At 43.6% G+C, this 24177-nt stretch overlaps 1 protein-coding gene across 4 annotated transcripts in view; it reads left to right on the top strand.

Moving 5' to 3' along the window:
* The window catches only part of RNF130 (ring finger protein 130), a 55273-nt gene extending 32909 nt beyond the window's left edge, over positions 1–22364 (top strand). Inside the window, exons 6-9 of one of the 4 annotated variants that reach the window (XM_039384263.1) lie at positions 3008–3104; positions 4146–4341; positions 6332–6425; positions 15616–15718. In XM_039384263.1, the coding sequence (XP_039240197.1) occupies positions 3008–3104; positions 4146–4341; positions 6332–6425; positions 15616–15637 (409 nt within the window). In that variant the 3' untranslated portion in view covers positions 15638–15718. The other 3 variants (XM_039384265.1, XM_039384264.1, XM_039384266.1) reach the window with 3 other exon arrangements.
* Positions 22365–24177: the final 1813 nt, after the last annotated feature.

Here is a 24177-nt window from a genome sequence, read left to right as displayed (position 1 = left end):
TGGACCCCTAGGATGAGGGCAGTAGTAGCCAAAGATACCACTTCGCAGCAGCAAAGGTCCCTTTGGTGGGATACTGCACTGAGGGCAGGGAATTGTGGTGAGCTCTTGGGAAACAGCAGTCATTCAAACCCTTGTCCTGATGTGACATGCGAATTTGGAGCCATCACACCACCAAAAGAGCTTTCCCAGCTCACTTTTTCCCTGGGAAGTGCTGCAAAGGAGCTGTGATGTACAGGAGTTGGAGTTACAGTGTTCATGACAAGCTGGAGGGCAGTTGGATTGGGTGTGCTGACAGAGTGGAAAAATACCTGCAGGTCACCTGTCTGGAATCCTGCCTGTGTGGGAGACTCAGTCAGTGCTCCCAGCCTGGCTCCTGGCTGAGCTCCTTTCAGCCCTGGGGCTGGAGGAGCAGCAGAAGCTGTGTCACACTTCACTCCCCAGTGTGTAACTCCTGAGGGAACATCATCAGCTGCTGTGACCAAGAACAACTCGCTAGGAACTCCTCAGATTTATGGTCTTGGGAAACAAATGACAGAAATAGGAAGGCAGAGGTTTATGATAACAGAAATTGCAAGGGCTTACTTTGTGAGGCTGAGTTTTTAAGATAATTCTTGTTTACTGTCTTCATTTCTGTATAACTGCTTTTTAACTCTTGCAAGCAGAGAAATCCAGACAAAGCCTGAGCCACAGTGATGCTATCAGCAAACTTTTTAAAGAGTAGAGAAACTGTGTAAGTAGTAGGCAGAGCCATGTTCATCTAAATCAATAACCTATGGAGAACTGCACTTCTTTGAAACACATTAATAAACATCCTTGAAGATTTAGGGACTGAAAGCCAAGAATTAGGAGGTCATAAAAACAATTGAACTGTGTGTATATATATATATCAAACTGCTAATGACTTTTTAAAATAACTCATAATATTTAGTAGATGCATGTTGGCATTCCTATCAGTTGCCTGCATCACTTGATCTGAGTGCTTCTACAGCGCTGATTAGCTGATAACAATATAATAAAGCTGTTTTCATACTTCTGTGGAGTCTTGATGTCTGCTCTTTTCCAAAATATTAGATTTTCAGGTCTGTTTTACTTTAAAAAACAGACTCCAGAGACTTACAAGAAAACATAAGCAAATAAAAGTCATAATTTGCCAAACACAGAAAAATAGCATCTCTATATGTTTCAGGAGGTTTCAAACCATTTTCTGTCACCCAGGGTTTCTAAACATTGTTTCCTGTAGTTTTGAAAGTAATAAAGGGAATGCAGTAAGACTTAATAGTAATAGAAGTGAGTCTCTTTTGGGTAATTACTTGAACAGAAGGCACTGTACATATCCTGGGTTTTATGATTTCCATCTTGTTAGAGGACACAGGCCAGCCAAGGGACTAGACTAGCTGAGATATTCTGCAACTTTCTGTTCCTGCATTATCTAAGCTATAGATAAGCAAAGTTCTTTTGCTCCCTGTCCATCTTCTGTTGATTATTTTACACTCGAAATCTGTGCATCTTTACTTAGTACAGATAGGACATACACCTGTAGCTGCCTGGAACCTAATAACATTCATGTTCTTTAGTCCCTCCATTAGTCTGAGTAGCCATAGACAGAGCATAATTACAGACTGTCTTTTTCCATGTTTGTTGACAGTTTCAGGAGGTTCTTTCTCTTGGGCCTCTTTCCAGAGATTTCAGAGAGAATTATCTGGTAACATGCCTCATTTGGTCTCTACTTTTAAAATCCCAAGGGGTGGGTGGCAAAGAAGTTCCAGACACCATGACGAGCTTACTGAGGCACAGAGCAGCAAAGCATAACCCGAGAAAGGAGGAGACAGAGGGTATATCAACTTTATGGTGCCTTGGGGGCACTCCTGACCTCTTACAGACCACACTGCTGCCTCAAATAGATGGCAAGAACTCCTTGTTCTGCCCCTGCCCCCTCGCCTGCTGGTTCCAGAGCGCAGCTCTTCGCTGACTAAGCAGCCCTTGTAATTGCTGATCTTTGTCATGGTCACCAGTCTGTCGTGTTCCGGTGTGCCTGCTCTGACTGGCTTCTTGCTCTGCAGTCAGTGCCACTGGAAATGAAAGATCTGGGATCCGATCACAGGAATTATCACAGGCAGTGATTCAAAATAGGTTATTAAGAGTACTTGCTAAAGCTGTATTGTGTAGAAAGTCTAGTGATACCCACTTCTGCCATGAATATGCTCTGAAAAGTTCTTTGCCTTCTGAAAAGCTAGGAGGGCATTTCCTTTCCTTCCTTTAATTTAGATGTTTTGGTCTCTGCATGGTCCTTCCTTGATATATTGGTTTCTGTCAATCCCAACACTGTTACATTCATATTCAGGTGTGTGACTAAGATTTTGTATGCAGTGTAGGTGGCAAGTCACACTGTTGTCTGTTGCAGTTCCCTGCTCTGCAAGAACAAGTCCTGTTTGCCTTTCCATCTTTGAAAGATTATTCCTTTTTTTTTAATGACTATCATATGATGATGGACATGTTTTCCTTCTTGATATCAAGAAATACTGGTTGCAGGAAAAGCCTTCTTTTTACTTTGATGTGATAATTATAAAAGCCCTTTCAAAGTCAAACATAAGCATGTTTGGGTTGGTTCCACTGACTTGTGAATAAAATTGACTGCTGGTGGATCTATGTTCTTCCTACCCAATTTATGGTCAGGTTCTACATCAAAACTGAGATGAGACTTTACACAAGATTGTGATGGAAATGGTATGACCCTAATTCTTTTACCCATGTGTACATTCACAATAAAGAGTGAAAAGTAATTTTAAAAATCTTTCTTTAAAGTGTTTCTTCCTAGTTCAACCATTAGTAAAGGGTGGTGAAAGCAAGCAAGAGGTTTTGATTTTTTTTTTTTTATTATTGCAATCAGCACAGAATATTGGCAATTCTAAAATTTGTTCTGCTGGCTTATTTAGAAACACAGTTATCCAAAATTTTGTTGGAGTAGAATTGTTTACAAACTATGTATGTGCCCTCTCTGTTCTTCTAGGCACGTGTTCCACAAAGTCTGTGTGGATCCATGGCTCAGTGAGCACTGTACATGTCCAATGTGTAAACTGAACATTTTGAAGGCACTGGGAATTGTGGTAAGTGGATCTACTGCGAGCTCCTCTTCCTCTCATGTCTGAGACCCAGAACAGGAGGAATAATTGTAGGGGAGAGAGAGGGAATGGTGTTACAGCATCCTTACTCAGAAAGTGTTTGAGGTTTTTTACTAATTTCTTTGCTGCTGATTTGTTGTTCTTCCTTTCCTTAGTTGCTTGTTGAGAATATATTGTTGTATTTGTATTTAGAACAATTTCTTATCTACTGGAATTCTACTAGTTTCTCTAAAATCTTCCCTTTTCTCAACTCCTTTCAATCCTTCCTTGTTAAATTTACTCTGTAAATCTCTTGGTTTTGTGGTCAGCTGTAGGCAGTCTTAGATTTGTTTGCACATTAAAAGTCACAACTTAGCTGAGGCCAGTGAGTTTTCCTCAAGCAGTTCAAGGCTTCTGGGATCCCTGAGGACTGCTTTTGTTGACCAGTTCATAAAGGGATAGCAGTGAAAAACTTCAAAGAGGATTTTTTTAATCTTTCCCATATGGGGAAAAAATCCTCAAGTGGGAGCGATGCTCTTTTCAGAAGGAAGAGAGAACATATGGAGAGACTGTCTAAAGTGGCTTTTGAATCAAGCCAGTGAGAATAATCAGGCCTCCATTTTTAGCTGTGTCAGTTGCAAATTTCTAAGAAATAGTTGCACTTACATTGTGAGTGATCAGTTTTTGCAATTAATGACATACCCAGGTTTTTAGAAGAGGACACGGTAGAATTCAGAATATGTTGTCATGGCTCATTGTGGTAAACCAGACAGGCACAGGCTGTGAAACAAGTGTGTTTGAGTCCCTTCCTTGAATTGAATCTTAATCCTTTTGAGTCCCTTCCTTGAATCTTAATCCTTTTTTTCTGCTTCTTCCTCCACCTCTTTAAGGTAGAAGTTATTAACTCGTGTTTCTCTCCCATGCGACCTCAGGGACAGCCACAGCGGCTGAAAAAGCGTGTGTGTGTGTGTGGTTCTACTTAATTTATAGGTTTGCTAAGTGCAGAATGTTCCCCCTGGTAATGTGGAGTCGGGTTTTTCCCCCCAGCCAAACGTGCCATGCACAGACAACGTAGCCTTTGACATGGAGAGGCTCACCCAGGGGCAGCCGGCCAGCCGGCGCGTCCACTTCGCCCCCGACAGCTCCCTCAGCCTGGAGCCCCTGCGCACCTCCGGGATGTCCCAGCTGCCACAGGACGGAGAGCTGACACCGAGGTCAGGGGAGATCAACATCGCAGTGACAAGTAAGTTCCCTCTGGCTCCCAGTGCCCTTCCGTGGCTTCCTGGAGCTCTGTGCTGCAGGTGATGGATGTCCCTGCAGGGACAAAGGTGACCTCGGTGTCTCTGCAAGAGGCATATGCTCCTTATTGAAACCAATAACTCTAGGTAAGACAGTGCCAACACTTCCATTATTAATGGTATATCCATTTAGATCTGCATGTGAAGAGCCCTGGATGAACTAAAATGGCACCGAAATAACCTTCCTGAATTTGGTAACCAGAACAAGAGTCTGGGTTGCCAAAACCATTATTTATCCTTTCGGAATACATTACAAGCAATAATTTACACAAATATAAATATTTTAGCTAATTACTATTTCTGCAGACATTTTTTCCCCTGAGAACATTGCTACTGGAACTCTGACGTCACTTAGCAGGTGTTTTTTCTTACAAAATTTGTGAATTAAAAAAAGCGTTTAATGTACCAACATTTGAGTATCGTCCAAGTGTTTTATAACATCAGAAAACTGTTCCTGCGCTGCTTGCAAGCTCTTATCCATAAGAGCAGCATGGAAAATTTCCACTCACTGGATTTTACCTAGGGTTTTAATGTGCAAAAGCACTATAATGAATACAGTATGTGTAGAATTGCATCATTTTTCCATATGCTGTACAGTCTCAACTTGATGCATGAATGCTTGTTTTGCTGGCTGAATTGCAAAAATAGAATCCGTGCACATGTACAACAGTCTAATTTTCTCCTTGTGTTTCGCTTATGTGCATCTATGATCTAGATTTTGGACTTGGTGACACTGTTGTGACTGATGCACTCCATTTGGGTGTTTCTTTAGATGCTGTAGCAAAGTAAATGTCTCATTTAGAAAAATCTCATCTTATGAAAAACGTAGTCCGTATGTAGAAATGTCCTGATCTGAGAAGGGAAAATCCACATACAAAGTCTAGATTTTCTACAAAGCCGCTAAGTCACTTTGCCATCCAGTGTTTGACCTTTGGTTCACCTTGCACTCAGCTCTATTGAACGAGAGCGGATCTGTTGCTGTGCTGCTCCCTTGTCACGGGTGGGAAACCTCTGTAGTTTTCACTTTTCACTAATTGGTTTTACAGAAGGTGTTTTTACCGTCTGTTCCCAACTGTAGTGCTGCTCGTGCACAGATGGGATGCCAGGGTAAAACAAGAAATAATCAGCAACAGTTCATTCTGACAATGTTTATAAAATAAAGCTTCAGAAAGGGCTGTTGAAATGTTTGGGTTTTATGGATGACACATGCATTCTTTGATGCATGAGAGTTAAACCAAAAGTCATATTCGACAACAGTGTTTGTATTCCAAACTGTTACTATATGCCAAATTGATTTTGAGGAGGGAGAACTCTGAATAGTGAACATTCTTTGTAATAGACTTCTTTATACTATGTTTTATTTTGTTAATGGGTCTGTATGTCTACACTAATGTCAGGAGTTATTTTTCCATGTGTATTTCTGTCTATTAAATAGAAAATTCTAGTTATGTTTTACCGTTGGGCAAACTGTCCTGGGGTTTGTTGGGTTTTAAGTAACACTATAACATTTATTTGGGAGGGAGGGGTCGAAGACACAACTGAAGTGTGCTTACGTGAAGAGCCACATCTCACCAAATCTAACCCGACCCTGACAGTCTTTCTGACTTTGGGGGGTGGACAGAGTTTTCATTACGTTTTCCCTTGATCCCACATTTCACTTTACATTGTTAAGTAATCTTTCTTAATCACTAACCCTTGGGCTCAGCCAGGAAATGTTGTGCCATGCTTTTTTTCCGCACCTCTCTCCACTTCTTCTTTGCTAGCCTTCTCCCGTCAGTAACTCTGTGGCTTAACCTCCTTCTGCTTCACCTCCTGGGGCCAGTCATGGCTTAGAAGCCTCTTGCCTTCCACCAGTGGTGTTTGAGGGGAATATTGGCATCGCTTTGACATAAGCCTTCTCCCACGAGTGATTTCCTCCCTTTCCTTTGTCAACAGAAGAATGGTTTATTATTGCCAGTTTTGGCCTCCTCAGTGCCCTTACACTCTGCTACATGATCATCAAAGCCACAGCTAGCTTGAATGCTAATGAGTAAGTAAATATTCAGATGTTTCTGTGTATTTCTGGTGGGTGTTTGTCATGGACAACATTGGGGATACATACCAAGGGAATAGAGAAGGGGGAAAACACAGCTGTCAAGGAATCAAATTCCTTTCCTGCTTTTCTGAAATGCAAGTATGTCTGTTAACTGTAGGTTAACAGGGTAACATCCAGAGGCCCTCTTAATTTATATTTAGCTGGATTGTCTGAGGAAATCTCCTTGCTAAGTGGATACCTGAAACGGGGGAAGTAGAGAATATTTTATGTTCAGTTTTTGATCAGTGGTCTAGGTAAATATTAGATGTCTGCTATTAAATTCCCATGTTCAAAATGCACCTGGCAGAGCCAAAAAAACTACCAGCAGTTACCTTTGACAGTTTTGACCTCAATTTTATAGTCAAATTCATATTAAAAAAAAAAATCTGTATTCCTAATTGGCACACTCTCAGCTAAGAAAAAACAAAGTGTTTAAACAGAAAACTACCTTTTTGCTCTTAGGAGAGGGAGAGATGAAAGCAATGAATGCAGTACTGTTTCTTCTCTTTTAAATGAAGAGATACTTGCTTCCCTGCTTTCTTAATTTATACAGAACCCCCCAGCCTCCCTTCAGACAAGGTGGACAAGAAATTACCCTAGCACATGCCTTTCAGTCTCTTTTTTATAGTTCTGTGTGTGGGCAAGTATAAATCTATTCTGCAGATCTATTATCTAGGTACATCTAGCTATTCTCATGTAGATGTACGGAATATCTGAGCTCATGATATATGTTTAATCATAATTTATTTATTTACTTGGGAAGGCAAAGTGTCAACATCTTTCTTTATCTGTGAACATCTTGACGCAGCTGAGTTTCCATTAATTTGTTGATCTCTCTACCAGAAGTGGGGTGAGATTCAAAGGCAGTCTGCTGTGCAGCCTGGAAATGTAGCTTTATAAAGATAATTTTCTTCCTTTTTTTTTCTTGAGATAAGAGAAAGAAGGAGGTTTTTTACTTTTATTGCTATTTGGAAAGTATAAGGTGTCCTTCTCAGTAAGATGTAAACGTGTCTAATAGTCTCCAGTGTAAAATTTTAGACAGTCACAAGCTAATCATCTTCAGGAGGGGCCATAGCATTGGTCATCAGGGATCTTTACCACTAAGTTGCAAATGTTCCTTTCCTCCTCTTTTCACATGCTGATTCCAAAAAGGCTCCATGAAGAAAAGTTTTAGAACTTCAAATAGCCCTATCAAGTCTCCTGATTATTATTTTTTTTCCCCCATTTGTCAAAATCTTGAAATTGCATCCCTCAATCAGCAACTTGGCAACAAAGCTGCAGCTGAACGTAGTTCATCTGCCCAGAAGAGTAGCTTGGGAAAGCATGGAGCAAGAGGAGCTGTAGAACGGGAATGTCTGCATTTCCAGGCACTTGCACGTCATTAGGGAGGAGGAGGAGCTGCAGCCCTTGTGGTGTCATCCAGATGTGGGCACCGATAGCAGCTGCATTCCTGCCTTGCCTTGCAACTCGTGGTTGCCTTTTGCTCAGAGGGATCTGGGTCTGTTTGTACTGGAAGGACAAGCTGCTTCACACTGGCAAGAGAGGTTGGGCCTCCAGCAAAGTGTTTTCACAAAGGGTGTGGTGATACAAGGAGAGCACCCTTCCCGAGTGTAATTGAAATGCGAGCTCATACCAGTGTATACTTGAGGTAGATTTAAGGAAACTCACAACCACAGAAACCAGAGCTGTCAAAAATCACTTATATGGGTAAATGAGGTATCTTGCTGTAGCCTTTAACCTCAGCTCAGCTTCATCTGAATCCTTTGGGATCTGAGCAGCCTCCACAAGAGCTGCTGTGTTCGGCTACTCATTTTAGACAGTTTGAAATGACGCTAATGCTCAGATTTATTGTTTCATTGACACCTTGTGTTCCCAAGTGCCAGACAAAGCACTTTCTGTGCTGAATATCGTGCCAGATATATGGTAGCTCCTTCTCACTGCAATTTTTATTAAATGTCATAACAGCATATCTGCTTTTTATGCTGCTCTCCATATAAAAAGCAATGCTGGCATACCCTCCCTTTGTTATGGTAGCGTTTCAGGAGGAAGCAGAGGAGTTTTTCTTATCAGAAAACAACAGCAGCAAGAATGAGTTCATGTAATATGCTGATGCATGTAAAAGGTGCCAAATATTCTCCTTTAAAACTCACCTAAAACCATATCCTGTTCCTTTTTTTCCTATGTCCTTCCCTCAGCTTAAAGATATTTATTTAGACCGATAGTTCTGGTGTTGTGAGTTATATACATATTTAACTGTGTATATGTATGTTTGTGTATATGTATATATACACAGGTGCATTTTTTAAATAGTTGTGATAAAAGTAAACATTGTCTCAGTGACAAGAGAATAAGGAACCAGCTGCTTTCTCTTGGTCTCAAAATATCCTTTCAGAATTACTGTTAAAAGATTTAGGCGGTGTTTGAAAGGAACAGAAGCAGCACATTTTGCCTTCCTGCTTAGGGAACAGTCAGAAATTACTGTATAACTGTGGGTTTCAGCCCAAAAAGCCCAGATGTTGGATAGCACCACTTAGAGAAAGTTTTCAGTAGCAGTTGAAGTGTCCTCGAAAGCTTAGAAGTGCTCAGACCTCTGGCTGTCCTGTAAGAAAGACGTGACAAATACAGACCTCTCTTAATGCTCTGGCCTTGTGTAATTAGTCACTTTTCATTAGCTTGCTTTTACAGGATTTTTTTTAAATTTTTTTTATTTTTATTTTTTTTTAGTATTGGCAGTATTAACTTTAACATAAATATTTTGTTCCTTTTTTTTTCTGCCCCGCAGAGCAGAATGGTATTGAAGAAACGCTTTCCGGCCGATTGCCTCGGAGAGAGACACCTATTTTTATGCATCATTTATCGATCATGCAGCACAAGCAATTATTTAGTACATTCTATTTTTTCATAAAATTTGCTGATGCCAAAGCTTTGTATTAAGGAAAAAGTGAAGAAATAAAAAAAAAAAAAACTTTAATTATGAAATCTTACTCTGTGAGAATTCATTCTTCTTGGGCTTTCTGTGTTAGTACTCAAGTCTGAGAGGATTTTGTAAATTTTACAAGGTGCTTTATTCCCTTTGAATGATTTCATCATTGCAGTTCTCTGTTATTCTTCATTCATTTTGGGACACAGGAGTGGAAATCTCATGCAGTGCTGTCGTTATGATGCCACCCACCACTGAAGTGACTAACAAGTATTAGTAGCAATCATTCCATACCAACTTATTAGGGGAAAAAAAGCTGGGCCAAGCATTCTTGTGTAAGTCCATATAACGGACTTACCTTGACTCCAACTGAGAATTAATTTGAAATAGGAACATTTTCTCAGTTTTTCCTTCTGTAATGCTCCCGTGTCGCACTGGGAGCACGGCAGTATAATTTTTGCCTTGAGGTCAGGCATTGCTGAAGGTTTGCAATGCTGTTGTCTCAAAATACAAATCATAAACCTTTTCTGTCTTTTACTTTCACCCCACCCTTCTTTTTGATAAAAGTGAAGCTGCTCTAAACCGTTTCTTCCTTCCTAATAACAAATGGAAACATTGCGTTTCCCCCACTGTCGTATGTGAAACTTCCTTTCAGGGCTAGATGGGTTAGTTTTGATTCAAATTCAAATCATTTGATGTAGAAACTCTATGTAAGCATGTCCCTTCTTGCCATGGCTTCTTTACTGGTGAAGAGGCAGAGGGAAAACATCTCTCCTCGCTGTCCTCGCTCCGGCTGTTTCACACAAGTTGACTTATGCAAGCAGAGTGTGAGTAATTTCACAACAGTCGGTTAAAACACGCGGGGCTGAGTCCCAGCCAAATGTTAATGCTTGAGTTTAATCAGATAGGTAGATGAAGGTAACAAGTCAGGAAGGAAAAAGTAATTGACAGAAGTTAAAGCCTATTCTGTGTTTGGTTGTTTTTGTTGTTCTGGGATCAAGATGTAGACATTCGAAACAGAATGCTTTCTAAATTAATTAGAGAGAAGCAATTTTACTGTAAGGTTTAATTTTTTTATGTACTGGGAACCAGGGGATTTAATTTAATTTTATTTTTATGTATAGGCACTTTTAGAAGTTAGGAACACAGCCAGATGCTGCATTAAAATTGTTTCTTAATTCTTATTTGTCCATCAGACTTCAGCTGAGAAGGCAGCTTTTATAATAAGAAATGAAATGTGTGATAGCTTCAGTGCATTTAATAGAATTCTTCTTCAGTGTGTCCTTGTGAAATTCTGAAAGAAATATGAAAACAATCAATAGAGCAGTAAGTGCCTTTTGAAAGACTGGAAAACCCCATTGGACTTCCTCATGGAAAGAAAAAAGCTTCAAACATACTGTGTCTGCTTTTAAAGTACAGTGTGTGTCAACTGAGTGTTGTTGCCAAAAATGGAGGAATGTGGTTAGAGCATGATTTATGTTACGGGCTATGATATATGTTTTTTTCACCCATCTCTCAACAGCAATAGTAGAACTGATAAGTTTGTGCTTGTCTCCTGAAAAAAATTCCTTAAGTGCTATTTAGTGCTGTTGGGAGGGATGTGCAGAGACAGCCTGAGCAGAGTCATGACCCAGCTGCAAAAGGCACCACAACAGCTCCAGTTCTTGTTTCTTCTACAGAACAGCAGCAGAAGGAGAAGTTGAGTGATATTTGGAATGGAAAGGCTGACAGGACTTTTTAGTGAATCTCCCTCCATAGAGGGAGTGAATCTCCCCACACAGAGATTTAAATAACTCAGCTCCATCTTTTCTAATTTTTTTTTTGAGCCTCTAACAATTGTCTCAACAAAGTGTGAATAAAAACATAGACAATTTCTGCTAGGTTACTTCTAGATCAGGTGAACTATGACTATCTGTTAATGAAATAAATGTGTTCAAAGATGGACTCAATTTTTTTTTTACTCTGGATAGGCACAAGAAGGAAATTCCCAAAGTTTTTCATAGAATCACTTAGGTTGGAAAACCCCTCTAAGGTGATCAAGTGCAGCCATTAACCCAGTGTTGCCAAACCCACCACTGAATATGTCCTCTAAATGCCTCGATCCAGCCTGTCCAGATCCCTCTGTGGAGCCTTCCTGCCCTCCAGCAGATCAGCACTCACATCCACCCTGGTGTCACCTGCAAACATACTGAGAGTGCACTCAGTCACCTCGTCCAGATCATCCCTAAAGACGTTAAACAGGACTGGCCCCAGTACTGAGCCTGGGGGAACACCAGTGACTTGTCACCAACCAGGTTTAATTCCATTCCCCACCACTTTCTGAGCCCAGACATCCAGCCAGTTCTTAACCCAGTGAAGAGTGTACTTGTCCAAGCCAGTCTCTCCAGGACAGTGCTGTGGGACACAGTGTCAAAGGCTTTACCAAAGTACAGGTAGACACATCCACAGCCTTCCACTCACCCACTAAACTCATTACCTTATCGTAGAAGCAGACCAGGTTAATCAAGCAGGACCTGCCTTCTAAACCTGTGCTGGCTGGGCCTGAGCCCCTGGTTGCCCTGTACGTGCTGTGTGATCACACTCAGCATGATCTGTCCCATGACCTTCCCTGGCACCAAGGTCAGGCTGTAGTTCCCCAGATCTCTCTTCCAGCCCTTCCTGTAGAGGGTTTTTTTGCTAAACCTCCAGTCAGCTGGGACCTCCCCAGTTCACTGGGACTGCTGGTAAATGATGGAAAGTGGCTCAATGAGCACTTCCACCGGCTCCCTCAGTGCCCTTGGATGGATCCCATCCGGCCCCATAGTCTGAGTGGTGTTAGCAGGTCACTGACCATTTCCATCTGCCCCGTTGGCCTTTTTCCAGTTCTTACCCGTAAACACTCAACCCCCACCATCATTAAACTCCAGACAATCAAATCCTTAAGGCACAGGGCTACCCCAATGCCTCTCCTCGCCTATCCCTTCTGAAGAGCTTTCAGCCATCCATGGCAGCGCTCCAGTTGTGGCAGTCATCCCACCATGTCTCCACGATGGCAACCGTGTCACAGTTTTCCTGATAAGCTGGCTTCAAGGAAACAGTGCTTTATGAATAATCCCACTCTGTTGTTCCTTAACTGAGAGGGTGTTTAAAACAGATCGTCTGAGACAGGGAGTGCTCTGATCAGATTCCCACAGTAAGAAGCCGTCATGCCAGAGGAGCTGTGGAGGGACTGCAGCTTGTCGCAGAAGATGGCCCTGATTAATGACTAAGGGCATTAAAATACTTTCAGATGGAAAGGGAACACCGGGTGATGCTTAGTCCTGATGCACCTGCAGTGCTGTGTCTCTTGAATTTTTGGCCTTGGTATTGTGCCCAGTTCTGTGGCATCCTTTGATAGGTATAAAGATCAATTCCAGGGTAATATGATTATTTTCAGGCTCAACGCAAGTAATAGGAAAAGTTCTTTTAAAGTGTATAATGAAGAATAGTGGCAGAGAGCACTGAAGGATTCATTTTCTTGTATCAAAACTGCATGCAGCCTTCCCATTTGTTTTCCATACCGAAGGGGTAAATGTTGATCTTTCTTAGTAAGTGCAAAATAGGAAGAACAGACTCATGAGCTGAATTTGGAACTGCGGATGTTTGTACTTGTCCTTAAAATACATTTATTCGGTAAATTTATCAGCTGGACTGATGCCACATTTTTAAACAGGCATTAGCAATTTTCTGCATTAAGAGGAGCGTGGCTGGGTCACTGTGCCCTGCTGACTCTGCTGCTCCAGCCGTGGGCTGTGGGCAATGGTCCCGACCTGGTTAATGGAACACCTGAAGATTGAGTGCTGGAAAACACCGAGGCAGCAGCTGGATCCTCAGCCCTGGGCGGGCTGCACTGCATGAGAGAGGAGACATTTAGAAAAAGAAGGAGCAATGTGTCCCAGAAGTGGTATGGAAGCCAAGAGATGTCTATCTGCATGGAAACATGCAGCCTCCCTGGGAGTGGGTGGCTTGCATTTCTTCTGCCAAGGACAAAACATCACAGTAAAGAATTTTAGAAGTGTAAGATATACGCTGCCTATTTCCAGATTAATATAAAATATTTGTTGTCAGATGACCTCTCAGCCTGTTGATTAAATCTCTCCCTCGAGTCTGCTGGAGTGGAAGTCTGGGTGCACAGAGGAGATGATGGCCTGGGCCGTCTGCTTCCAAACCCGTGTTTGATTTCTGTGTAATAAAAACAAAAGCAACACCAAGCTTTTAGAAACCGCTTTGGTTTGTTTGAGGATTGGTTGTGTGTAGCATTGCAGCAGGTGGAGGAAAGGGAGGTGAAACATCCAATATCCAAGGCTTATTTCAACTGCAAGCTGAGACTCACTCGTCAAAAATTAAATTATCCTGACCCATAACACAATCTTGAAATCAGTTTTATCTGGTATAATTTCAAAGCAGGTTTGGGTTTTTTTGTTTGAATTATAGAATCATTGAGGTTGGAAAAGACCTCTAAGATCATCAAGTCCAGTTGTTGGAATCTGACTATGATCATCTGGAAAGTCATAGTTCCAAGTTTATGTTCCCTCAAATACTCAACCCTTATTTATTTATATTTGTTTATTTATTTATTTGAAACCTGGATATGTGCTCCTGGCAGAGTGAACGATTCAGTCCTATGCAGTGTAACTACTAATTTCACTTTGTTTCAGTTAACAACGAGATCAGAAATAAATTAATTTGCTTATGAGAACTTCTTCTTGCGAATTTTGGAGCGAGTGTGTGTACTGGCTTTTGGTGGTAAAAGAGCAGCAGATCCGTTGCCCAGCTCCAGTTTCTTGCTGTTTTGAGCAAGGATTTGGCCTGGGCACACAATCTCTGTGCAGCTCAGGAAGGAGTTTGCTGCAGACCCAGATGGCAGCTTGCTGGCACAGCATGCTGAAGTTTTCATGGAGTCCATCTACAGAGTCTCTGGCTCTCCCAGCCAGTGCTGCTGTGATTCCTCTGCTTTGATAAGTGCAAAATTCATCTTCGCTTTTGCTTTTACACAATCATACACATTTGATTATAACTCTAGTTTTTCATTTTTAATCATAATAAGGACTTACTTTTTGAGTTTTTTGAATCTGTGTCTTTTGGGGAAGGAGAAAAGGTGTTTTGGACAATAACAGCTGAATTCTTCCTTTCTCATATCTTCTGTAAGCTCTTTATTTTCAGAATGGCGTAGGCTGGGCTCAAAATTTGGCAAAGAAAGGGGGATTTAAGCTCCTAAGATCCACCAGGGCTAAAACTGCAATCCCCTGAGGATCTTGCCTCACTGATGCCTGAAACTGGAGGCACCTTGGTTTGCTGAGTGCCTTCTTGATGAACTTGGAAGCTTTTCAGTTGCCTCCAGTTTGGCTCATGTAGCTGCCTGGTGTATTGTAATCTAAGCAGCTCCCAGCTATTCCCTCCTGGGATCGAGAAGCCAGGTAATGAAATGCTTTGGCCAAGGGCCTGATCTGATAGATACTTTCAGAGAACCGTTTGTGTAGCAGGAGGGCTGGGCTTCTTGCAAAACACGTCTGTGGGTTCAGAGAGCCACGGGAACACCAGGCCACCGAGGAAAAAAATGGAATTCCATTCCCCACTTTATCAACAGCTGCTTGGTGCTTGGTTTGGGTATCACCAATGTTGGAGAAGAGGGTTGGGTATCCTTTTGTTTAAGTGTAAGGTGCCTTTTTCTAGAAGATGAGTCGGGTGGATGAAGGTTGCAGAGCTCTGGAGGGGGTCAGGCTTTCAGCAGCACTGATGATCCTTGGGGAGCCCCTCTCCCAGCCTGCCCATTCCTTTCAACCCCGTGCTGGAGTGCTCTGTGCTGGTGCATGGCACAGCGCTTCGGTGTCAACTGAAGGTTTCTGGGTTTCCCAAGGAAGCACATCCCTGCTTTACAAGGCTGTAAATCAACAGCCAGCACCAAGTGCAAAACTCCAGCCTGCCCCAGCCTTGCTCAGACTTGACCTGTTTTATCTGAAAGAGCCATTTGAGGTGGGCCTGTTCATGCATATGGAAAGCAGTTGCTTTGAATTGTCAGGGGATCAGATGAACAGAGGTGAACGGAGGTGAAATATTTCATATGGTTGTTACTGGTTTGCATTAAAGGGTGGCTATTTTTTCCTTGTGTACTGTGTTTGCAGCCAGCACCCGGGTATGAGGATGCTTTACTCAGTTCTTATGTTGTTTGTGTGTGTTCCTAATGTGGTTTTGTTCTACCTCTTGCAGGCAGTCACTTCTTCCATCGTAACTCTCTGTCCCCTCGAAGCCTGGTCTACGAGAGCGAGTTCTCAACCATCGAGCCTGCCTTGGACATGTATGACGAGAACAAAACCTGAAAGGAATCCATGCTCCTTCCTGGCCCTTTTTCCGTTTTTTTCATTTCTCATTCCTATTGTTGTGTACTCTTTCCATGGATCTCCTTTGTCTGAAGAAGAGCTGCTTTTTCCAGAACACGAACCCACCTTCTCGATTGCACAGACGAAGACCAGCTGTGGTGGTTTCTGAGGTGGCATCTCTGAGCTGACAAAGAGTTGCGTGCAAGCAAGGTTGTCTGATGGAAGTTGCTGAGTAACAGCATGGGGAGCTGTGTCGGTCCAGCCGCGGCGACGCAGAAGAGGTTTTACGGTGGTCCTAAGAGTTTGTGTTGTACTGCAAATGCATCTCTTAACACAGGCGTCTGCTGTTTCCAGTTGTTTAATTGTCCACGTGGTTGGGCAATGTCAGAAAGGGAACTGGTTGTAGAGGAGATGGCCAGTGACTGGTAAAAGCACTCGTATATCTTGGTCAATCCATAACCTTACTGTGAAATAGCCCCTTCTGAGAGGGACCTTTATAAGTGCATTGAGTTTCCTACAACCCACCTAACCCCGGACAGTGGCGAGCCAGTCTGACATTCAAGCTGCAGAGAGGACCTGCGTTTGCAGAAAGATTTCAAGGAACTTGGTGCTTGGTTTTTTTTTCTCCAGTTTGATTGAAGCAGGAGAAAAATGGTGTACACAGAATATACTTTTGGTCCTTCCGTGTGCTCAAGTCAAGTGAGTCTCTTTCTGTAGAGAGGACGTTCACAGAACCAGCACTTGATCTACCTGATAACCATTAGACTTTTTGAAATATGCAGGAATCGAATTAGCTTTCTTTCTCACTTAACTTTTTTTTTGGGGGGGGGTGGGGGGTAAAAGATCCACCGAATTTTTCACTGAGGTTTTTTAAAAGCCAGCATGTTGGCATTACACAGAGAAGAAAAGAGGTAAGCTTCTTATCCCATTCTCCGGTTGAGATCTGCAACAGTTATTTAACAAACGCATTCTCTGAGCTGTGCCCTTTCCCACTGACATCAATAACGGGAATGCAGAAAGCAGGAGAAGAAAGGAAAGCAGCTACTGCTTTGACACGCTGCAGGAAAAATCAATTTTTACCAGCATGTGACAAAAGTGGTGGGGAAATGGATATGGTTTGCAAGCTCCTGAGAGAACAATGCAGAAATGGAGAGCGAGTGTAACCTCTGGAGCTAAGTCATCCACGGCGTTCCTCAAATGAGCCGACATGGAGGAGTGAGCGCTTCTGCTCCACCTTTTCCTACCAGACAATGCATAGCTGTTAATGAATGTTTGGATTTTTCTCCATTGCAGTCTAAGTTACTGTAGGTGTAGAAATGCATTTTGTGTCCTTGTAATATGAAACACAGTTTCACCCTCTGTATAGGAATCTTGAGAAATAATTAAGCCAAAAAGAAAGGTAAGACATACTCTGCCGTGCTTTAATTTCACCTGCTTTTGCTACAAGCAGGGGAATTTCCCCTCCTTTATAATGTTTTTAATTGTATAGCAGTCTGCTTAACATATATCCTTTTCTGAGGTGTGGTTCAGCTGTGTCTTTAACATGGATGTTTAAGAGAAAAAAGAAAAACCCAGCTCTGTAAAATGAGGAAATGATCCTCTTTGCTGAGCTTCCTTTGACTTTTGTTGCTGTGCCTCAGCTTTATTTAATCTGATAATTCAAGAGTGGGTGGTGTGAAGTGTAGGGAGGTTTTTCTCATAATACCCACATTTATATTTACCAAATGCACTTTTATTGTCATTCAGCTCACTCCAGAAATGTGCTGAAGCCCCAGACTTCTTAAGAGCACAATTTTGACACCCACTTTCTCCTGCGAAGCAAAAGTGAAGGTCACAGAAAGTACCAGCAGTGGCTTGAGCAGCAGCAGGTCGTGGTCAGGATCCTTCCTCTGCTGGCAGATGTGCAAGAGGGGCAGTGACACAGCTCCTGACAGACAAGCCCAGGCAGAGCTCCCCAACCCGGCCTGACTGAGCTGTGCTCAGGCCCGTACAGGGCTCGGGGGCGGCAGAGGGGCCGATTGAGCAACCCCTGTTTTCGTTATTACATCTGCGGGATCACAGCAGGTAAACACGTGAGAGCAGGCACCTTCCAAAAACAAATGCCTGAGAGAAAAATCACCAGCTCTCAAGGATGTTATAGGGCTTGTTTTTATCCGTGGTGGGCAGTCAGGGTCACAATAAACCCACAGACACCTGGCTGTTCCTGGTGTCTGGGTGTCTCTGCATGTGCACAGAGGGGTTTGGGTAGGACAGCCTCTTGTATGGGGTGCTGATCCTCCACGCAAATCCTTCTCGTAGGGGCTGTCTCAGCCTGGCACAGGGATTTCCCCCAAGGCCACCAGGAGCAGCACCAGGGCCCAGGTTCGACACAAAACCAAAACTGATGGTTTCTGAGCTCCAACCGAGCCCGTTCGCAGGGATATACAGGATCCGTGCCAGGATATACAGAAAAGCTAGAAAAGGCATGGAAATTAAATTTAAAAGCTAGAAAGCACAAAGCCCCCAAAGACAAAGTAATAAATATTGTCATTCGTATTTTGTTAAATTTCCTTATTTCCAACTGAACATCTTGGTTTTAAGCAGGGGGAGGGCAGGTTTGCCTCTGTGGAGATCAGGGTCTGGCACAGTGATGTAAAAGTGGATTTGTGCTGTAGCATCTTGGATAAGGGAGCTGATGTTTATAATTGGCATCCTGGATTTGGAAAATCTTGCAACAGTGGAAAAATTAAAAGCTTGTTCAAGCAATTGATCCCTACGTGCTGTGGCAGACGTTCTCCCACTTAGTCATATTTAGCATGGGGAGGAGGCACCACAGCAACATGGGTGATTTTTTTCTGGGCTTTGCTGGTAAGTTTGAGGTTTTCCTTTTAATATTAATCAGTATATAAAAAAAGCTTGGTGAGCATCGTTGTTCTTGTTCTGCTGCAGTGGTGCTGTGTGTGGTTTGAGTCATTTCACAGAAATAAAACATAACAGCAATCTACCAAGGACTGTAAGTGCCAGTAACTTGGAAAAATCGTTTTTAAGGTTAAAAAAAAAAAGTGCTTTTCAACAGCAACATTCATTTTATGACTTCTACATATTAAAAAAAGCTTTTATCTCCAAGTGTTTCCCCAAACTATTTAAACCCCAACACTTCACCTTCTCTTTCCTGGCCTCTTGTTCTATGAAAGTTTTGCATGTTCCCATAAGACATTTGTAAAATCAAGATTTGCTTGTGTTCTTAGAGGATAATTGCCAGTAAAAAAAAAAACAGACTGTAAGTGTGCTATTTACCTATAATACAACATTAAATATTAAACTTGAAGCATGTTAAAATTTACCTAAAGACCCTCACAATTGCTCTCTCCAATGAGCTCCTGTGTTGGGATCTGCACTGTCCCCTTGCTCTAGGATGCTTGCCCTGGCACCTATAGGATGCTATAGGAATAGCCAGGTATCCTACATTAGCCAAAGAAAGACCAAAAAGAGTTCAATATATGTGTTTAGGACTATGTTATGAGACTTTTACACATCTTCTGTTTTCTTTAAACACACTCATGTAAAATAGTGCAAAGGCTTGGGAGAGCCAAGAGCTTTTTTCCAGGTACTGGAGAGCAGAGGAAATTCTTCAGGAAGCATGGGTCACACTGAGGCTTCAGAACTTGTTCAGTCCAATTTAGGTTTGAGGTAATGCCACAATCAGGTCATGAGCTGAAGGATGAAGGCACCAGGGTTGAGCTGAAGTTCAGGCAGCTCTGCAGCCTGATTACTGGCAAGTGAGTTGACTTAATTATTAAAAATATTTGGCATTTTGCTTAGCTAATAGTAGTTTGTTTTCTACATCTTAGAAAATAGCTCACAAGCTGAGGCACAGTGGGGCAAATGAAAGAGCCACAGGGCTACTGCCAGCCCTGCAGGGTGGGGAGAGAAGGGCAGGAGGACTCAGGGCAGGGACCTCAGGAAACATCTTCAACTTCCCAAGTGAAGCTTTTGCTCCTTTTTCACCCCTTGTTACACAGCCATACTTGACCTAATTTTCCAGTCTGAGCAGTGCAGAAGAGTGCATGATGTGCCATGACAGCTTGCACATGTGTTGTTATATTTAAAGATTTCTTCACTTTTTCCTTTCCCTGCTAGACTTGCTGCACCACAGGGCACTGCTCAGGGCAGCCTGAGCTCTGGCACACTTGGTGGAAACCGCTGAGCAGGGGAGGGAGTGAGGGAGGGAAAGATGCTCCAATTAAGCTGATTGGGGGGAAATCAGGGGAAAGGTAGAGTGTACATCTGTACATTGGTGCTCATTTATGCTTTGTTTTCAATGGGTTTGAAATAATTAAGAGAAAAAGCAGTACTCCCTACCCCTTCTTTGTGGGATGCGGTGACAAGAGCAGGGCTGCAGATGGGATTTTGCTCCTGGTGCAGAGCCATGGTGCTCTGTAACCCCCAGTTTGTGATGTCCTGAGCTGTTGGTCAAAGCCCCAACCTCACAGGGGCCTGGCAGGTTTACTTGGTGCTTGTAAAGTGCTTTAGGGAGACTAAATCCACTTGCATGAGCCTTTGCAAAGCAGCACTAATCAACACCTTGTTGCCTGTCAGTGGTTTGATCCTTTCATTACCCTACTCTTTTTAGAAGCCTGCAACATTCCCAAACATTCTTAATTCTCCCCAATTAATCTCTGCTATCCCACTCCATCAGTTACTACCTGCTTCCTCCTCCTCTGGAGAGCCAGGTAAATGTCCCCATTGTGCAGGCACTGCCGTCCACCTGTTCTCCAGCATCTTCTTCATCACTGTGCCATCACATCACTGTGCCATCACCATGCCAGCCAGCCCCTCAGAGGGGATTCATTGCTCCAAACCAGCATCACGGTCTGTGGGAGCACAGAGGTTCCTGGTGGGTTGTTCTTGGCCAAAGCAGGCTCTGTGGGATTTGGGCTGTCCTTGTGGGATGCTCGTTCTGTGGATCCCTACATGGAGCATCCTTTCACTCCTCCACCCAGTAACCTCATGGAGATGCCCACATGAACAGAGATGGATGTGTAGGTTGTGCAATAACATCTGAATATTTATTCTTTTTTATGGCAATAATGTCCAGGGTCCCTGGGTTTGAGGGCCCCTGTGATATAAGATGTTGCCCAAAAATAGGCCCTTTCCTAAAGAGTTAATAATTAAGTATTAATATTCCTGCAAAGTAAGAAGTACATAGTGTTTTATTGAAAGTTGAAGCTATTTAGAGCGATTTCAATGCCGGGCTGAGGTGTAACATGAGCTAGTGTCATACAGCTGGGAATGGGGTTTTGCAGCCCAAAAATCAACTGGACATGCATGTGAAAGCTCCCTCACTTCTGCTGGGCTATTCCTTTCTCTACGTCCATCTACAAGCCCCTCATGATCCAGGAGCTTTTTATTTTCCCTGAGCTCAGCTGTGTGCATTTGCTGTGCTGTTTGCCTTTTTTTTTTCTGCTGCTTCCCACATGCTCCAGGGCTCATTTTCACTTGGCTGTGATTTGACCTTCAGCTGCCCAAACCCCTTGGAGGGACAGGAGCCATTAATTCCCAGCAGAGCAGATCTGCTGGGCTGTGCTAAGGCCTGGACCACCAGATTTGCTCTGGATTCCCCCTTTCCCTGCCCAGTGCCTGTGTCTGTAACACACTCAGGTTGTCTCAGGCAGTAAGGGCTGTATCTGCCCGCAACCTTCCCACGGACCTGGGCTGCACTGGGAAGTAGGATGGTACAGAAACCAGCTCAGCAGCTCAGCAACCCTCCCATGCTCCAGCACAGGAAAGTCTGGGCTTGAAAGTAAACTTGTTCTTTGCTGCTGTAAAGCCAGAATGTTTAATGGAGTGTTTGGGGCTGTTAAAGCAAAGCTCCTGTTTGCCCATTTGTGCATTCACAGCAAGGCAACATCCCAGCATGTTGCTTTCTGCTTTTGCTGGAAGGTGCTACATGAACAAGAAACCTTCTCAGTTGCCACCACATCAGCAGGTAGACTTTTCCCAGCCTGTATGTCTAGGCTTACCTCCCAGCACTGGTAAGACCTGTCACACTGCTCCTATAAAGGGAAATAACCTTTTGGAGCAAACTGAGTGATAGCATCGCTCTTCTGCTTGTCCCGTCAGCCATGCTGCAGTTTGCAAGTAGCTGTTAAATACTAAAAGCTTCTCTGTATGACCATGCCTGTCCAGGATCACTTGCTCGAGGCCATGGCTAACTATGCACTGAATCCATCAAAACAGGATTGTTTTATCTCAGCAGAGAAGGGACACCCCAGCCTTTGGGCACAGGAGACTGCAGCAAACAACAACAACAAAAAAACAATTTGTGTGTAAAAGGAAAAGTCTGTTTCAACTGGCTTGCTGCAAGGTGGGTCACACTGGTGTGACCAGGTAACCTAAACACTCCAGCAGCTACCAGGGGCCTGGGGGTGCTGTGGGGACACGGGCACGGCGGGTGGAGCGGTGCCCTCCTGATTGTCAGAGCTCTCCAGCCCTTTTGAAAAGTGTAGCTTGCCAGCAGCAGAACTTGTTGACGTGTTTTGATGTAAGTATAACACTGTATTGTAGTTACGTGGTATATGCTGATATGTTAATAGTGTATACTGACTAGTTAGGGTTTGCTAATGTACTACATTTCAATAAAAAGCAATTTAAAAAATATGGAGTTTGTGAGTTTGGTGTCTTTGAAAACAGGAGGATGAGCGCATTGCCCAGTGACTCCAATCCCTCCAGTATTTCTTATATATCTATCTTAGAGGACAGTGTGGAACAACATTGTTAAAAGATCCATTTTCAGAGAGGATTTTTCCCACTCTGCTGTAAATATTTTTTAATTTGCTGTACTAGTCCCTAGAAATCTCAGGCCACTAAAGGCCACATGGTTCAAAGTGACTTATGAATATACTGGAGCCACTAATCCACCTTCCCACAGCTTTTGCTGCCTGAATGATGGCACATAGTGAGCAGGATCAGCAATAGTAACACAGAGAAGGATCCTTTGGCACCTTCTCCCAGTGCTCAAGCCCTCCCCAAAGCACACCCAGCCTTCAGAAATGACCATGCTGCTCCCAAACACGGCCATGCTATTGAGGTGAAGGCACAGCCCTGAAAGCTGAGCCAGCTAATAAATATTTATATTACAGTAGTGTACAAAGGCTCCAGCTGGGATTAGGGCACTGCACTAACACAGGGGACAGATCATCCCAGGGTTAAAGGATTTATAGCCTAAAAAACCCACAGCATTCCCGCCTCCCTGGGAGCTGGGCAGTAAGCACAGAGATGGCAGATGTCAACGTTTTCTGCTGTTGTAACACTTTCAGAGTTTGCCGGGAGGCTCTCTAATGGTTTTGAAACAAGACTAGCGGTTCACTACCTTACTGGGAAGCTGCTCTGCAGCCAAGAGATGGGAAGGAACTGCAACTCCCCCTCTGCTGTTTGCTGCAAAGATTGTCCTTGGACTTGATCACAAGCTTTGTGTGGGCTCCAGACCTGCAAAGCAAGGACCAAAACGAACTGGGTGCCAGGTGGGGGATGCTGGGACCCCCCCACCCTGGTGGGGCACAGGCTGACTCACGAGGCTGAGATGCTCGAGGTACCTGTGGTTCACAGCAAAAAGGGTAAATGAGTTCCTGCCTCCCCAGAGGGCAGGTGGAAGCATCGCCAGCGTGGGCAGGAGAGTTGAACATGTCCCCAGTGTGTGGATCCAGGGACCTATTGAGAACTGTGAAGTCTGGTGCCCTCAACATAAGGACATGGAACTTAGAGGAGGCCACGAAGTTAGTGACTAAAGGACCTCCCCTACAAAGACAGGCTGAGAAAGTTGGGGCTGTTCAGCCTGGAGAAGAGAAAGTTGTGTGGAGACCTCAGAGCAACCATCCAATATCCAGGGAAGTCGGAGAGGGACTCTTCATCAGGAACTGTGTGATAGGATAATGAGTAACAGGTGCAAATTGAAACAAGGGAAATTTAGGTTAGATATTAGGAAGAAATTCTTTATTGTGAGGGTGGTGAGGCGCTGGCACAAGTTGCCCAGGGAGGTTGTGGATGTCCCAACCCTGGCAGCGTCCAAGGCCACTTCAGATCAGGACTTGCACAACCTGGTCTAGTGGGAGGTGTCCCTGCCCATGGCACGGGAGGACTGGGACTAGATGATCTTTAAGGTCCCTTCCAACCCTTAACATTCAACCATTCTATGACTGCAGCAGTCATAGAATGGGGTGGGGACAGCAGTTTGGAGGAGGCTGTAGCGTGTAGAGTGGGAGGCACATTTAAATAACCTGCCTTAACTAATGGCGGCTTCAGTGGGGCCCGCAGGAAGATTTTTCATTTGCGTGACCATGTTTTGCTACATCAGCCCCTTATTCTCAGCAAGTTCAAGCTTCCCTGGCAAAATCATTTTCAGCGCAGAGGAGAGGACCGACAGCCCGAGGGCGGCACGGGGAGGTGGCATTGAGGGCTCTCCGGACGCGGGGCT

This window comes from Pipra filicauda, unplaced genomic scaffold, assembly GCF_003945595.2.
Source record: "Pipra filicauda isolate LSUMZ 115617 unplaced genomic scaffold, ASM394559v2 scaffold344_size1527164_pilon, whole genome shotgun sequence".
Classification (NCBI taxonomy): domain Eukaryota; kingdom Metazoa; phylum Chordata; class Aves; order Passeriformes; family Pipridae; genus Pipra; species Pipra filicauda.
This window is presented reverse-complemented; position numbering and strand designations above follow the sequence as displayed.